At 40.4% G+C, this 17,561-nt stretch overlaps 1 protein-coding gene across 2 annotated transcripts in view; it reads right to left on the bottom strand.

Annotated features, from left to right (window-relative positions):
• Nucleotides 1–17,561, bottom strand: part of GALNTL6 (polypeptide N-acetylgalactosaminyltransferase-like 6) — a 1,310,737-nt gene that overhangs the window by 105,378 nt on the left and 1,187,798 nt on the right. For both annotated transcript variants that reach the window (XM_011986093.1, XM_011986094.1), the window contains one exon: nt 2,455–2,562. In XM_011986093.1, coding sequence (XP_011841483.1) covers nt 2,455–2,562 — 108 coding nt within the window. The remainder of the gene's footprint in view (nt 1–2,454; nt 2,563–17,561) is intronic.

Genomic DNA, 17,561 nt, shown 5'->3' on the forward strand with positions numbered 1-17,561 from the left:
TTTTCATTTTAATGTACTTTTTTTAACTTAAAAAAACCATAAAATGTTCCTCACAGTGACAGTCAAGCTTCAATATTTATGACTTTCTGATTGCTCTAGCGGTTTAGAAAAAAAAAATAAAAATGAGCCCTGAAGTAAAATTTGAGTGGAAAAGATTAAAATTCAGAATTATGGACTTTTCTCATTTAAATAAGTATTCACTTTTTCCTGGAAGTTTTATGTGCCAACCCCAGTTTCTCTGTGTTTGACAATCCTTGAAATAGTACTTAACTTCTTTCTTGAAAATATATGAACGGTTTTATTTTTTGAAAATAGGTCCCTTTGGATGAGCAAAACATTCTCCCAGAAGCTTTTACACTCTACTTTAGACCACAAACCAAGCACACACACACATTGTCTTGGAAGTGAATGGTTCTTTTCAGGGCACTAGCGGGGGAGCATATGAGTGAATGAAAGTGGATACAGGAGAGAGCATCATTGTCTTTAGGATATTTTAAACTGCTATGATTTATTATATCTACTCGGCCGATTGGTGACATGTACTCTAAATTGCTCCATCATTTACTTCCCTGTGAACTCTTGTTTTCTGATTCATATGTCTTAAGTCTTATGACTAAATCAAACCATATTTCCTTACCCAAATGCAGTTCTTTAATTACTTTACAATTTTGTGACTGCTTTTTCCCTTCGAATAGTGTATTTCGACAGCTACTTAGAGGAATATGTTATTAGTGTCTAATTAAATTTTTAATTTAGTTAGGGAAAGGAGGAATGTGACTAAGGAGGAATGTGACTACAGGTTGGCATCTGTAATCTGAAAATACAAAATACAAAATGCTCCAAAATCCAAAACTCTTTGAGTGCTAACGTGGTGCCAAAAGTAGAAAATTCGACACATAAGTACTAACATGAATTTGGTTTCATGCACAAAATTATTAAAAATATTGTATAAAATTACCTTCAGGCCATGTATATAAGGTGTATATGAAACATAAGTGAATTTTGTGTTTAGACTTGGGTCTCATCCCCAAGATATCTCATTATGTGTATGTAAATATCCCAAAATCTGGAAAAAATCTGAAAATCTGGAAAAAAAATCTGAAAATCTGAAACACTCCTGGTCCTAAGCATTTCAGATGAGGGATACTCAGCCTGCATTTCCATTCAAGGTGTATGTAAGGTCATTTTATCACTAGGAACTCTAATTGCTGTTACAGAATGTGGATGTGACTAAAGAAAAATGACAGTTGATGAATACTCTCAGAAAGGGAATAAAGAAGAACGATTCTCCCCACACACGAAGATTCGCTGTAAAAGAAAATTTTGTTATACTCATTAAAAAGTCTTTAAGTTTTAGTAACAACTTACATCTCCAGCATTTTCCTCTCTTAGCTTTCCTGATTAATTAATTCTTTCAACAAATACCTGAGTGTTCCCTAAGCCTTGTTTTAGGTTCTGGGAGTACAGCAGTAACTGACACAGACCAAAGCTCTACCCTTGTGTAACTGGTACTCTAACGATTCCTGGTGAATTCGTTTATTTGTTTTTACAAAAGCTTGTTATGTGAGCCTTATATAAAAGATCCAAATAGTTATATCTTGCAGCCTTATTAGTAAAAGAACCAAAATGAATAATTCAGGATTTGATTTCTAGGGTAGCAGTGTGATAAAATACTCTTTTTCTAGATTTGGATTCTGAGCAGTAGCAGGTACATATTGTGGCAACAAAAACTGACTCATCCCTGAAGAAAGTAATATGGAAAGCAGAGAAATTGTCAGGATTGTTTGGCGACAGTATTGTGAGACTGTTCTCCTAAACATGCATAAAAATGTTAAAATGGCAGAAGAGAACAGCATCTTTGCATCTGGTTTACAAGAAAGGTTTTATTCAAGACAATATTGGAAAAAAGTCTTAACCTGAGCCAATTTTGAAATGTTGAGGATGGGGAGAAATTTGAGACAGAGCTGGCCCTAGTTATAAAAGAGAAGGCAGAGTTTGGGCATCCACCTTTTCCCATCTCCCTTTACCCCTTTTTCCATCTGACTTATTACAGATCCTTCCACATTCCATGTGGGTGGAGAGAACTGACTGCCCCAGGTCCGCAGACCTACTCTGCTATTTGGCATTCATGTGAGCATGAACAACCACCTAGTTCACACTTCATTTTCCCATCTACAAAATAAAGATAAGAACACAGACTTCAGAAGGTAATGGTGAAGATTAGATATAATGTATGTGACAATGCTTTGAAACAATTCGTAACAAGAAATAGCATAATGGTTAATACTTCTTTAAGCAATGGCAATAAGACTCTGAGAAGCACAGGAGCTCTCTATACACCGGAGAGCTTTTCTCAGACTGTGCCTTAGATGACCTATGCCATGGGCAAGGCTGGTTACTCTGGTTACCGAAAGCCATATTGACCCCAGTCTGTTCTGATGCTGAGTTACTCACTCTTGCCAGGCTGGTCCCAGATGGAACTTTGTATGGAACGTACTTCCTGTAGATATGACCAACTCTGGAACACGGAACATCAAACATTTCTCCTCCACACATCCAAACCTGAAAAGGGAAAAACAGAACAGAAGACAACAGTGAATTTCACACAAGAAAGGAATTATCAGTAGGACTCACAAACCATCTTAAAATCTCTAAAAGTCTTTAAATCAATAAGTTCTACTTATTATAAATGGCTAACCAAAAAAGAAAACCATGTTTTTTAAAAATCTAGATTCATAAAAGTTTAAAACCAAAATACAGCTGAGTGCAGTGGCTCATGCCTGCAATCCCAGTACTTTGGGAGGCCAAGGAGGGAGGATCACTTGAGCCCAGGAGGTCATGACCAGCCTGTGCAACATGACAAAAATTCATCTCTACAAAAAATACAAAAATTAGCTGGATGTGGTGGTGTGCACCTGCAGCCCCAGCTACTTGGGAGGCTGAGGTGGGAGAATGGCTTGCTGCAGTGACCTATGTTTGCACCACTGCACTTCAGCCTGGGCAACAGAGTGAGATCCTGTCTTAACAACAACAACAAAAAAAACCGAAACTAAAATAGTAGTTCAATAAAATCTTGTTTCTAGAGACAATATGTTGGCTTAAGAAAAATTCTAGTAAAATTTTCTTACAAATATTGTATTGAACCCACATTTCATACTTAGACATCTTATTTATATAGATATTTGTTTCAATAATCTTGTAAAAATCATTTGAAGAAATAACATTTGAAATTAAAATGCTAATTTAAAAATTTAACATATAAAGAGTGGAATTTTAAAAATAGGTGAATGCTTTAAAGAACACAAGCATATGCATAAGTTTTAAGTTGCATTCTGAAACTTGCAGCAATGCTAACCTTAAAAATCAGAGTTGCATTCTCATTTCTCTCCCCTAAACTGATCTTTTTCTTAGGTACAGAAAATAATCAGTTAAGATGCTGTACTTTCTTTTCTTTTGTTTTGAGATGGAGTTTCGCTCTTGTTGCCCAGGCTGCTGTGGAATGGCGCAATCTCGGCTCACTGCAACCTCTGCCTCCTGGGTTCAAGCAATTCTCCTGCCTCAGCTGCCCAAGTAGCTGAGATTACAGGTGCCCACCACGATGCTCAGCTAATTTTTTTGTATTTTTAGTAGAGGTGGGGTTTCACCATGTTGGCCAGGCTAGTCTGGAACTCCTGACTTCAGGTGATCCATCCACCTCAATCTCCTAAAATGTTGAGATTACAGGCGTGAGCCACCGCACCTGGCCCTAGATGCCATACTTTTATATTTAGTAACAAAAGTCATGGTTATATTTTACCATGACTACCTTCTCAGACAGACGCACACTTAATTGTGGTTTTATATAGCAAACCATCTATTATAAAAGAACTAATTATCAAAACATAAATCCAGGATTCATATAAGCTATAGTCTTAGATATTTTTATTGTAAGATAAATGATTATAAAAAGAGATACTCTGATGGTTAATTTTATGACTCAACTTGGCTGGACCACAGCGACCAGACATTTGGTCAAACACTATTCTGGATCTTTCTGTGAAGGTGTTTTTTTGCATTCGATTAACATTTGAAATCAGTGGACTTTGAGTAAAGTGAATTACCTTCTATGATATGGATGGGCCTCATCCAACTGGATGAAGGTGTTAATAGAACAAAGTCTGACCTCTACTGAGCAAGAAGGAATTCTGCCAGCAGAATCCCTGGGTCTCCAGCTTGCCCACCTACTCTGAAGATTGTGGACCTACCAAGCTTCCACAATCATGTGAGCCAATTCCTTAAAATTAATCTCTCTCTCCTCTTGGTTTTGTTTCTCTGGAGACCCCTGAGTAATACAGATACATATCTTCATTTGAAGTGTAATATTGAAAGAGAGAAAGAGAAGTGCTAATGTTTTCCTTTATATTTGCTTCCAATTTCTTTCACTAAGAGAAATGACACCCAAGTGAGAATGGTTGAACAAATAGTGATTAAGGTCAATGGAAGTCCAAGAAGGAAGAAATGCAATTATTAAAGCAACATTCAGTTGCTGTAATTGAGTTCAGGATTACTCATAGTATTAATTTCAACTTGATGGAATATTTATTAATGATTTGGATCAAGCCTTCAGAAATATGTGTGGGTGATATAAAGCTGGTAAGGGCAGTGGACAGTCTAAAGTAAATTATGAACATCTGGAAAGATCTCCACAGGATGGAGCTATATAACATTGAAAATAAAAAGGCAACAACAAACACTCGTCCGAGGATCTTAAGAAATCAACTCTTCCACACATCACTACTATGGAGAATTTAGGGACCAACAATATAGATCTATCTACAGGCCTGAAGTCTTTCGCTAATTTCTGGATACATGCTATTTATAGCTCCTTCTAAAGGGAATTTTGAAGTGGAAAAGTAATGCGAACTCTGTCTTAAGAGAGGCAGTTGAAAGAACTAAAGATGTGTAGTTCTGATAAGATAAAATTCAGAGATAGCCTTTTCAAAGAACCTAATATTTGGAAGAGATATTCTGTAGAGCCTTTAGGAGGTAGAACCAGGATTAATTGCATATAGCTATAAGGGGGCAGATTTTAACCTAGTAGGAAGAAATTTCTAATAAAATGATTAAAGATCGAATGAACTTCCTGTATCACTAGATGTGTTGAAATCTGCAGCAGATGACACTGGGGATAAACATATGACTCGAATGGACATTTGATCTAGCTGATACTTTAAGGCAATTCTACAGCATGAGTTAGCGTTTATGAATGGTTATTATGCCCTTTTCATTAATTATTTCATGTAATGCTCACAATTCAATGACAGACTTTACTGTTTCCCCAATTATGAAGGTGGGAAAATGGCAGCCTAGAGACGCTGACTAGCTTGTTCAAAGCCACATAACTGGCCACTTCCGAACTGAGATTTGAAAACCTAGTGGTTTAACTTCAGTGCCCATATGTTTAATTGATATTGTATCTACAGATTATGCAAACTCTTTCTGTAAAGGGCCAGATAGTAAATACTTTTGAATTGTAGGTCATATGGTATCTTTTGCAACTCCTCAAATCTGCTAACAAATAGGCATAGTGTAATTTCAGTTAAACCCTGGTTACAAAAACTGGCAGTGCGCTATTGTTTGCTGGCTCTTGTTCTATAGAGTAAGGAGTCCTTTCAAACACTGAAATTCAGTGATTCTAAGATAATGTATGTGGGAGATTATAGTTTCCAAAGTTAGACACCACAATATCTTCCACTGCACATACCCCTCTGCAATGTGACCTTGGTAACCAATTTCCCATTAGGGGATCAGTCTATGCCTCCTCTCTTTGAATTAGGGTGGGCTTATGAATTCTTAGACCAGTAGAGTACAACAGAAGTGGTTGAAGATAGGTCATAAAAGGCCACATAACCTGTCCTCTGGGGCATTTGTTTTTGAAACTCTGGGCTTCCATGTGAGAAATTTGACTCTGAGGAATTTCACAATTGACCATTGTGAAAAAGTCCAAGCACCTGAGATGTCATGCATTGGGTAAATACCTTTACTTAGGGTTTTATCTGCTGGCCAACATTAGCTGCCAACCCTGTGAATAAAGATGCCTCTACGTGATTCCAGCCCCTTGCAGTTGAATCATCCTCCAGAGACTCCATATACCACAGAGCCGAAACAAGCTATCTCTTCTGTGCCTTTGTTTGAATTTGCGGCCCACAAAATCCAAAAGCTTAATAAAACAGTTGCTTTATGGTGTTAGGCTTTGTTGTGCCACAGTAGTAATTGGAACTACATATTTCTAAATCCATGATAAAGGTGAATTACTAGCACCGATAACCAAAGTTTATGGATCACTTATAGTTTTCATCTTATTCGATTGTACGGGATACAGAGCTAGGACTCAGCAATTTCCATGCTCACTTCCTCCTGGGCACACAGCCAAGTTATAATTCCCAGCTCCTTTGTATTTAGATGTGACTATGTACTGTTTCTTGCCAGTGGAATGCAAATGGAAGTGATGTGCATCACCTCTGGGCGAAAGAAATCACTAGTGGACTTCTTTCTCTACTTTATTTATGATACATTTTTCCCTCAGAGCCTGAGTAATTGCAGAAGATACAGAGGAGGATTTTGAGGCCCTAGCAGATGGTAGAATCATTAAATGGATGGGGACAGGGTTGCTGAAAACTGGGTGAAGAATTACTCATGCCTCCTCCTCCAAATTGTGAGACAAGCAATAGAAAATTCTTATTAATGTTAAATTACCAAGATTTTGGATTTATTGTAGACATTGTTCCACCCTAATGAATAGTCATTTTTTTCTCAGCCTCTTCTGATATTTTTAATCAAATGTAGTGACTGTAATTATTTAGGAGATTACTTTAATTCTTATTCCTGCATTTTAACGAGGTAGAATTTAAAAGTAATTCGACAACAGGTGATGGGGTGGAAAATGGGAGGGAGGAGAATGTTGGATAGTCCAGTGTATAATCAAATGTCAGTTCTTATTGGTCAAAGATAAGCAAATATCAAGGCAAAGAAACTTTCTTATCATCTGCAGCTGGGAGATAGGAATTTGTTGGCACAGCCTTTTATTTTTCACAAAAAAGTGACAATATTGATTAGCTTCTGGAGGTGGCCAATCTTTCCTGCAGGATTAGAAGATGGTGATAAGTGAGGACAAGATGTGGGGTCAAGGTCTGGAGCAAGGCCCTACATTTTCTGGCCTTAACCTATTCTTCACTTCATGTGATCTTGTAAAATACTTACAAAGTGAGCACAAGTGAACTAAATGCTTCTTAAGAGAGTATTTGCAGAATGAAAACCGCCACAATAGAAAGTTCAATAAATCATTATTGCTTTCTGTTATGGATTGAATGTTTGTATCCACCCACCCTATCAAACTCATATGTTGAAATTTTAACCTCCAATGTGGTGGTATTCGGAGGTGGGGTCCTGGGAGCTGATTAAGTTATGAGGGTAGAGTTCTCAAGAATAGAATTAGTGGACTAGTAAAGGAGACCCCAGAGAGCTCTCTCACTGTCTTTCTGCCATGTGAAGATACAATGAGTAGTTGGCAGTCTGCAACCTGGTAGAGAGCCCTCTCCAGAACCCAAGAATGCTGGCACTCTGATATCAGACTTGTAGCATCCAGAACAGTGAGAAAAAATTTTTTATTATTTATAAGCCACTCAGTCTATAGCACTTTGCTATAGCAGCCCAAATGGGTAAGTAAGACTCTTTCCTTTTTAAGATATAACAAAGCAACCTAATAGACACACAGTAATAAAATTTCATCTAATTATTCTCAGAGGGTCACTCTAACACATTGTTTACAGATGTACGTGCATAACAGATGACCACATCCTTAGTTGTTTAAAACAACAGACATTTACTGTATCACAGTTCTGTAGCTCAGGAGTCCATGAGGGCTCAACAAGGTTCTCCACCAAGGGTCTCACAAGGCTGAAGTCTAGGTGTCTGCTGGGTGGAGCTCTTACCTGGAGCCTCAGGGGAAGAATCTGCTTTCAAGCTTATTTAGGTTATTGCCAGAATTCACTTTGTAATTGTGGGACTGAGATCCCCATTTTCTTGATGGCTGCTGACTGGGGACCATTCTCAGCTTATTGACACCATTTTTAGTTCCTTGCTTCACAGACCTTCGGTCCCAGCAGTGGTTAAACTCATGTGATTAGATGAGGCCTACCATGATCACCTCCTCTTCTTAAAGTGAACTGATTGATAACCTTAATTACATTTGTCAAATCTCTTTTACCATGTAATGTTGACATATTCATGTAAGTAAACCAAGGAAGAGGGTCATCTTAGAGTTCTGTCTACCACCATTTCCAAGGAATCAAAATTCATGTCTTCTATCGATAACCTCATCCTGGTTCTTAAAATTCTTCCCCTCAGAAGTTTCTCTGTGTAGTTAAGTCAAATTCAAGAAACTCCTGGGCAGACTTTTTAAATTCTAAATTCAGTGTTGAGAAAACGATAGAATCCTAGGATTTATCTTTTACCCTACATATTGCCCCTGTGATCACTTAAAAAAAAAAAAAAAAAAAAAAAGCCGGGCGTGGTGGCTCACGCCTGTAATCCCAGCACGTTGGGAGGCCGAGGCGGTGGATCACGAGGTCAGGAGACAGAGACCATCTAACATGGTGAAACCCCGTCTCTAATAAAAATACAAACAAATTAGCTGGGTTTGGTGGCGCGTGCCTGTAGTCCCAGCTACCTGGGAGGCTGAGGCAGGAGAATGGTGTGAACCCGGGAGGCAGAGCTTGCTGTGAGCGGAGATTGCACCACTGCACTCTAGCCTCGGCGACAGAGCGAAACTCTGTCTTGAAAAAAAAAAAAACAACAAAAAAACATATATCTGAGCATACCATTCCTCTATCAAAATCCTTCAGTGGTTTTCTATTGCTCTTAGGGCAAAGTTACAACTCTTCCATAAAGGTTCCAAGACCTTGCAGGATCTGGCCTTTGCCTGCTTGTCTCTCAGTCACTACCCTCCCACTCCCCTGGTCAGAGCTACTTTTAATTCCTTAGGAAGGATCAGGTTTCCCTCCTCAGAGCTTGCTGCCATCAGTTGTTTTCTCCAAAGAAATTTCTCCCACCTTCTCCTCTTCCCTTTCCTTCTTTCCTATTCCTTGTCTTCTCCTCTTTATTTTCCAGGTTTCAGCTTAACTCACACTGAGCCCCCAGATTTGGTTGGGATTCCCTGTTTCATGCTCTCACTTTATCCTGTGCTTCTCTTTCACGTATTTCGTTAAGTGAACAAATACGTAGTGAGCACTCACTAGCCACGCATCCGTCACCAGATGAAGCTCTAATGTGTGACCCACTTAAAGGTTTGAGCATATGGAGCCTTCTTTCAACTGGAGACAGTGGTGCCCGGAAGTGCGGGAAAACTCAGTCCTTAATAGTCTTGGGAGAAAGGTTGTGGCCAGTTCAAAGGCAGCAGAAAGCTTTACTTGAAGGGAAAGAAGGAGCAGAGAGTTTATTTAAAGGGATAGGACACTCTGAAAGATGAGGCAGAGCGGGCTGCTGAAAGAGAATGGGCCAGGCACACTCAGAGAGTTCTGCATTGGGTTTTTATGATGTTGAATTTTTTCTTGAAGTTTTCACCTCTGTCTTAAGTCATCACCTTTTTTCTTTGTGTAGTTTTCCCGCTTCTGCCTTAAGTCCCTGACCTTTCCCTGCCGAGTTCCCACCCCAGGCTTGTGGGACCCTCCCCTGTATGGTTTTGCTCTGTCCCCACACAAATCTCATCTTGAATTCCCAGGCGTTGTGTGAGGGACCCAGTGGGAGGTAATTGAATCATGGGGGCAGGTCTTTCCTGTGCTGTTCTTGTGGTACTGAGTAAGCCTCACGCGATCTGATGGTTACTATAAGGGGGGAGTTTTCCTGCACAAGCTCTTTTTGCCTGCTGCCATTCGAGTAAGATGTGACTTGCTCCTCCTTGCCTTCCGCCATGATAGTGAGGCCTCCCCAGCCATGTGGAACTGTAAATTCATTTAAACCTCTTTCTTTTGTAACTTGCCCAGTCTTGGGTATGTCTTTATCAGCAGTGTGAAAACAGACTAATATACTCCCCTCGGTGTGCATACATGAGGCAGTGTTGGATACTAAGTCTACCTAGTGGCTGCATTGTTCATTAGCACCATCCCAGGACGGTTGTATAGAGGTCAGATCTATACTTACTGTACCTGCATATTTCTTAGGAGTGTCTCTGCCCTCTGATACCATTTCCTGTGCCCCCACCCAAATCTCATCCTGAATTGTAGCTCCCACAATTCCCAAGTGTAGTGGTAGTGAGAGGTGACAACATGCTAGCAGCCCTCGCTCTGGGTGCCTCCTCGGCCTCAGCGTCCACTCTGGCAGTGCTTGAGGAGCCCTTCAGCCCACCACAGCACTGTGGGAGCCCCTCTCTGGGCTGGCCAAGGCCAGAGCTGGTTACCTCTGCTTGCTGGGAGGTGTGGAGGGAGAGGCGCGGGTGGGAAATGGGGCTGGCACAGGGCTCGCAGGCCAACGCTAGTTCCAGGTGGGCATGGGCTCAGCAGGCCCCACACTCGGAGCTGCCCACAGGTGCCACCACCCAGGGCAGCGAGAGGCTTAGCACCCGGGCCAGCAGCTGCAGAGGATGTGCTGGGTCCCCCAGTAGTGCCAGCCTGCCGGCACTGTGCTTGAATTCTTGCCTGGCCTCAGCTGCCTCCCCTCTGGGGCAGGGCTCGGGACCTGCAGCCCACCATGCCCAAGCCTCCCCTGCCAGCCTTAGGCTCCTGCACCGCCGGAGCCTCCCTAATGAGCACTGCCACCTGCGTGGCGGTTACCAGTCCCATTGACTGCCCAAGGCCTGAAGAATGCAGGCAGGCAGCTCCGGACTGGTGGGCAGCTCCTCCTGCAGCCCTGGTGTGGGATTCACTAGGTGAAGCCAGCTGGGCTCCTGAGTCTAGTAGGATTTGGAGAATCTTTATGTCTAGCTAAGGGATTGTAAATATACCAATCAGCACCCTGTGTCTAGCTCAAGGTTTGTAAATACACCAATCAGTACTTTGTATCTAGCTAATCTAGTGGGAACTTGAAGAACCTTTATGTCTAACTAAGGGATTGCAAATACACCAATCAGCACCCTGTGTCTAGCTCAAGGTTTGTTAATAAACCAATCAGTACTCTGTATCTAGCTAACCTAGTGGGGTCTTGGAGAACTTTTCTGTCTAGCACTCTGTGTCTAGCTAAAGGATTGTAAACACACCAATCAGCACTCTGTCAAAATGGACCAATTAGCTCTCTGTAAAATGGACCAATCAGCTCTCTGTAAAATGGACCAATCAGCAAGATGTGGGTGGGGTCAGATAAGGGAACAAAAGCAGGCTGCGCAGCCAGCAGTAGCAACCTACCAGGGTCCCATTATCTGCTGTAGAAGCTTTGTTGTTTTGCTCTTTACAATGAATCTTGCTGCTGCTCACTTTTTGGATCAAGGCTGCTTTTATGAGCTGTAACAGTCACTGCGAAGGTCTGCAGCTTCATTTTTGAAGCCAGCGAGACCACAAACCCATCAGAAGGAAGAAACTGCAGACATATCTGAACATCTGAAGGAACAAGTTCTGGACACACCACGTTTAAGAACTGCAGCACTCACTGCAAGGGTCTGCGGCTTCCTCCTTGAAGTCAGCGAGAGCAAGAACTCACCAATTCCAGACACAGTAGGGACCCAGTGGAAGGTAACTGAATCATGGGGTTGAGTCTTTCCAGTGTTGTTCTCATGATAGTGAATAAGTCTTATGAGAGCTGATGGTTTTATGAGGAGGGATTTCCTTGCATAAGTTCTTTCTTGCCTGCCACCATGTTAAGATGTGGCTTGCTCCTTCTTGCCTTCTGCCGTGATCCTGAGACCTTCCCAGTCATGTAGAACTGTAAGTCCATTAAACTGCTTTATTTTGTAAACTGCCCAGTCTTGGATATGTCTTTATCAGCAGCATGAAAATAGACTAATAAACCCTCTTCTCCTCTTTGTCAGTATGCACCCAGCTACATCCTGACAGGTTAACTGCAAAGAGATGATTACTGGGTATCTTAAGGAGCGGGCCTTCCTGCATAGATACTTCTCCTCTCTCTGTTTGTAACTAGTCTAGTTGTTTCCGGTGATCTCTGAGGTGTTAGATTTTTCCAGACCTCCATTTCCTCAGGGGCTCCCCATCCTGGTCATGTTTAGCTATACGCCTACTCTAACAATAGCACTTAGGATAACTGCAATGGAGTGATTTCTTTGAGTGCTCCTGTTTGATTTGCTTAGCATCTGCCTTCCCTCACTGGACTATAAATTCCATGACTTGTTTTTTTTCACTACTGTATCTCCAGCTACTATTGAAGGGTTCAGCACATAGAAGACAATAAATATTTGTGGAGTAGGTGAGTACAGTGGCTTCTTCCTTCAATTACACTTAGTGCTCCTACTTATGTGGAAGCCCCTAAGGCTTTTCTAATTTAGTGTAGCTTCACACAACCTCAGGGCCCCCTTACTTTTACTATAGCACACTGCTTCCACTATCTCTAATCTTAGGAGTTGTTTTTGTCTCTATCTCCTGGCTATCACTACGCACGACTTTTTTTTTTCTTTTAGTCTTCCAATAACTATGCACATTTCAGTAGAAGCATTCACATTCTGATACAGTAGATGGTTTAGGTATTAGGGTGGGAACGTGATTCCTTAGGAAAGCACACTGTGGTGGCAGATATCAAATTCTATATTTGTTCTGAAATATATGGATTATATTTTTAAAAGACATTTTTGGTAGTATGATGTGATGATAGTCTAAAAAAATTGGTAGGCCGTATGTATTAGTCCGTTTTCATGCTGCTGATAAAGACATACCTGAAACTGGGAAGAAAAGGAGGTTTAATTGGACTTAAAGTTGCACATAGCTGGGTAGGCCTCAGAATCATGACGGGAGGTGAAAGGCACTTTTTACATGGTGGTGGCAAGAGAAAAAGGAAGAAGCAAAAGTGGAAAGCCCTGATAAACATACCAGATCTAGTAAGACTTATTCACTATCATGAGAATAGCCTGGGAAAGACTGACCCCCATGATTCAATTACCTCCCCTGGGGTCCCTCCCACAACATATGAGAATGCTGGGAGATACAATTGAAGTTGAGATTTGGGTGGGGACACAGTCAAACCATATCGCCATACTTTAGTATTTAACTCTTAGAGAAATATTTTACATTTGCAAATAACGTGTCTTCTTTTGACAGCATAAGTATTTTGAAGAAATGTTATTTTACCTATGAATGAATACATGCATTTTTTCTTTGCTTTTTTTTTTTTTGAGACAGGGTCTTGCTCTGTTGCCCAGGCTGGAGTGCAGTGGGCAATCATGGCTCACTGCAACCTCTGCTTCCAAGGTTAAAGCAATTCTCCTGCCTCAGGTTCCCGAATAGTTGGAATTATAGAGGCCCACCGCCACACCCAGTTAATCTTTGTATTTTTTGTAGAGACAGGTTTCATCATATTGGCTAGGCTGCTCTTGAACTCCTGACCTCAAGTCATCCACCTGCCTTGGCTTCCCAAAGTGCTGGGATTATAGGCATGAGCCACTGCGCCGGGGCTGGCATTTTTTCTTTTATCATAATGTAGTTCAAATTGATGTAATAATTAAATGTCTTATTTTTAAAACAATTTTCAGCATCAGTCACAAGCTGAAATTTGGACATAGAGAATGTTAAATTCAGTAGAATCATACAATTATACTGGTCACATGAACTATCAAATTAGTTTTAATAAGAAGCTGGTTATAAGGAGGATAACAAGGGAGCATTATGATCAGGTATAAGATGAAGCATAATATGCTTTATGGAAATGATAATTCAAATACTCAAAAAAGTATTTATTAAAAGCATTCAGGCTGGATGTAGTGGCTCAAGCCTGTAATCCCAGCACTTTGGGAGGCCGAGGTAGGCAGATCACGAGGTCAGGAGATCTAGACCATCCTGGCTAACATGGTGAAACCTCGTCTCTACTAAAAATACAAAAAAGTTAGCCAGTCGTGGTGGTGGGCGCCTGTAGTCCCAGCTACTCAGGAGGCTGATGCAGGAGAATGGTGTGAACTCGGGAGGTGGAGCTTGCAGTGAGCTGAGATCGCACCACTGCACTTCAATCTGGGCAACAGAGCAAGACTCCATTTCAAAAATAAAATAAAATAAAATAAAATTCAGCTCCAAAATTGGCTTTCTCTCTAATCTTGTTTCCTATGATTCTTTACTTCCCTCCTTCTGCCCAAGCTATTCTGGCTTCTTTTCTGTTCCTCCTACAAGCCGGATACTCTGTCACCCTAGGGCTTTAATCTTGGCTGTTTCTTCTGCCTGGAATTGTCTTCTTGCAGAACTCCACATGGCTAATTCCCTCATCTCCTTCAAGTCGTAGCTCCAAATCCTTTTGGTCCATCCTACACTCTCAGTACGCATCACCCTTTTCTGCCTGTGTTCTCACACCTTCTAACTCAGTAGATACCTCACTTATTTATTATGTTCATTAAGTGATGTACCCGAGGCACCTATAACAGTGCCTGACACATGGTACTTTGTAGGTATTTGTTGACTGACGGAATGAATGAGTTATTGGTTTATTAATATAAAGTGAGGTTAATTGCAGACAACTGAGTTACTTAATGATAACTCACTCTGTAGCTAGCTGCCATTAAAAAAAAAAAAAAAAAAACAGCTACGACCATAGTACATTCAAATGTAAATTTCAAGGGAATAAGCTTTTTTGAGCTTATTTTCATTCACAAGTGGTTTATTATAAATTAATGAGTGATGTTAAAAATACAGCACTCTCTATATAAATAAATAAATGAATTTCTAGGACCTGAAAGTAACTTTCTAATTGTATGGTATGGCTTAGGCAGGGTAAGGTTGAAGAAATTCTTAAGACTAGACAGTCAAGTACTTTACCATCTATCTAGAAATTAAAATATTGTTAACATGAAAAGCTTTGGGATATAGATTTTGAAAAGGGTTATGTCTATCATTAAACTACTTTTCTGGGCTAGGTGTATTTAAAAACTACACCTTTCAGATCTAAAAAGGGTAACTTTGGGAAGATACACTTCCCAGAAAGCATTGCTTTCCTCTATTCCTAGAAATCTGGATTTTGAGGTTATTCTTTGAGATAGTGAGAAAAAAAGAACAGCTTATTTTGACTTGTCCTGATCCCCCTTTTCTATTTGTTGATCCAGTTAAATAAAAGTAGAAATTAGAAATGCGTTTGCAGTCTTTAATGAGAATATGATGGTTTTATTTCCAGGGGAAAATTCCCTAGTTTCTTGAGTTACCTGCTCAGGGTTTTTTATAAGTCAGAAATGTTCTATTGTGTCAGTATAAAAAATGTAGTCAATCTTGCATTTAATGCGTTTCTAGAGGTCTGAGTGGTAGCAGAAGAGCTTCAGAGGTTACATTGTTCACGGGATCACTACATTTAAGAAAGTGTTAATTTCTACAATAACATTAAGCAACCTTAAAAGCAGTGATTTGTGGGCGGGGGGATGGAACTTAGATGTATCACTTAATGTTTATTCAAAACTTTCTCTTGGGGAGGAAAACCTGGATTTGAACATCTGAAGAGTGCTTCTTTGGGTAAAATGTAATTAAAAACCTAACCTGTCATTTCCCTTAATTCATTATTCTTCAGCTTAGAATTTACATCAGAGGCAAAGCACCTGCTTTTTAGCATATTTTCATATGTCTCCAGAATTTGAGTTTATTGCTTAGATTTTCTGGATTCACCATCTGCTAAAAATACAATCAAAGTTTTAAAAACATTTTTAAAAAGTTGACTTTCTGAAGTGGAACAGAAACTTCCTTCTTTTACAGAAATATTCAAACTGGATTTTCCTTTGCCCCTCACTTGGGCTGTCAGTCTTGCCATGTCCTGATGGCAGGGGTGGGAACATGACTCAGGCCAGTTGAATTGAAGTCCTTCTCTGAGGTTTCATCATGCCGGCTGGAACTACCTCTCTGGTGGTGAAGCAGAAAATGAAAGCCTGAGAACTTTCAGTGGCCATACCTGAGGGGCAGGAGGAGAGTCCATGAGAGGAAATGAAGCAGACACAGAGAGGCATGGTGGGGAGACATGCAGAGAAAAGGTCCTAGCAGCATTTGAGGCCCTCAGGCCAAGAGACTCATCCATTTTCCTGACTTCTGCACTGTTTCCATGAGCTTGCTCCTGAATTCTTCCTTTCTTCTAAGTTAAAATGTGGTGGGTTTCTGTCTTCTTGAAAGTCAAATAATCCACATTTAAAAACTCTTTTCATGAACAGTGAGGGTTTGGGTTTCTAGGAGGGCCAAGGGTGCACTTTAAAACAATCACTCAGTCAAATGCTACTCAAATGAACAGCATTGCAATAAATACTTCAAAGAATCAAAGAGATACTCGGTTTAAAATTTTTTGTTAGTTTTTTTTTTTTAGCAATATTCGATACGAAGATGTTTTCACCAAAATAAAAAATGTGAAGACTCATAACTGTTTATAATGGTGTTTGCAAATTATTTCTATCTCTAGGAAAAGTTGATACACATGCACAGTGTGGCACAGTGACCTCAGCTTCAATTGAGCAGGTTGTCACCAATTTCTGAGTCTCATTGTCATCTTTCATAAAGTTGGGGTAACGTATCTACTTCATAGGTGATTATAAGGACAAAATTAAATAATACACACAGCATCTAGAGGAGGCACATTGTAGGTGCTCAAGAATGGTGATTACACGATATAGTCTACCTAGTGGACAGCCTATTTTTCTGGTATGTTGGGGGGTTACATGAGGTGGTTGATGTGTATCCACATGTTGGCCTCCATGAGAGGAGTCGGCATATGATAACATGCAGGTCTGTGAATGTGTGTGTTGGGGGAAGGAAGGCATTGTATGTATTCTTAGCTGTTTGGAGAGGAAAACGGAGTACTGGGTAACTTCTGTTGGCCTACGTGTTATAAGTTGCTGACCTTGATGTAGAATATAAAAATCAAATTCTTTATTATTATTTTTTAAATTATACTTTAAGTTCTGGGGTACATGTGCACAACGTGGAGGTTTGTTACATATGTATACATGTGCCATGTTGGTGTGCTGCACCCAAAAACTCGTCATCTACATTAGGTATTTCTCCTAATGCTATCCCTCCCCAACCCCACGACAGGCCCCAGTGTGTGATGTTCCCCTGTGTCCAAGTGTTCTCATTGTTCAATTCCCACCTATGAGTGAGAACATGCGGTGTTTGCTTTTCTGTCCTTGCAACAGTTTGCTCAGAATGATGGTTTCCAGCTTCATCCATGTCCCTACAAAGGACACGAACTCATCCTTTTTTATGGCTGCATAGTATGCCATGGTGTATATGTGCCACATTTTCTTAATCCAGTCTATCATTGATGGACATTTGGGTGGGTTCCAAGTCTTTGCTATTGTGAATAGTGCCGCAGTAAACACATGTGTGCATGTGTCTTTATAGTGACATGATTTATAACCTTTGGGTATATGCCCATAAATGGGATGGCTGGGTCAAATGGTATTTCTGGTTTTAGATCCTTGAGGAATC

The sequence above is a fragment of the Mandrillus leucophaeus genome, unplaced genomic scaffold, assembly GCF_000951045.1.
Source record: "Mandrillus leucophaeus isolate KB7577 unplaced genomic scaffold, Mleu.le_1.0 Scaffold292, whole genome shotgun sequence".
NCBI classification, from domain to species: Eukaryota; Metazoa; Chordata; class Mammalia; order Primates; family Cercopithecidae; genus Mandrillus; species Mandrillus leucophaeus.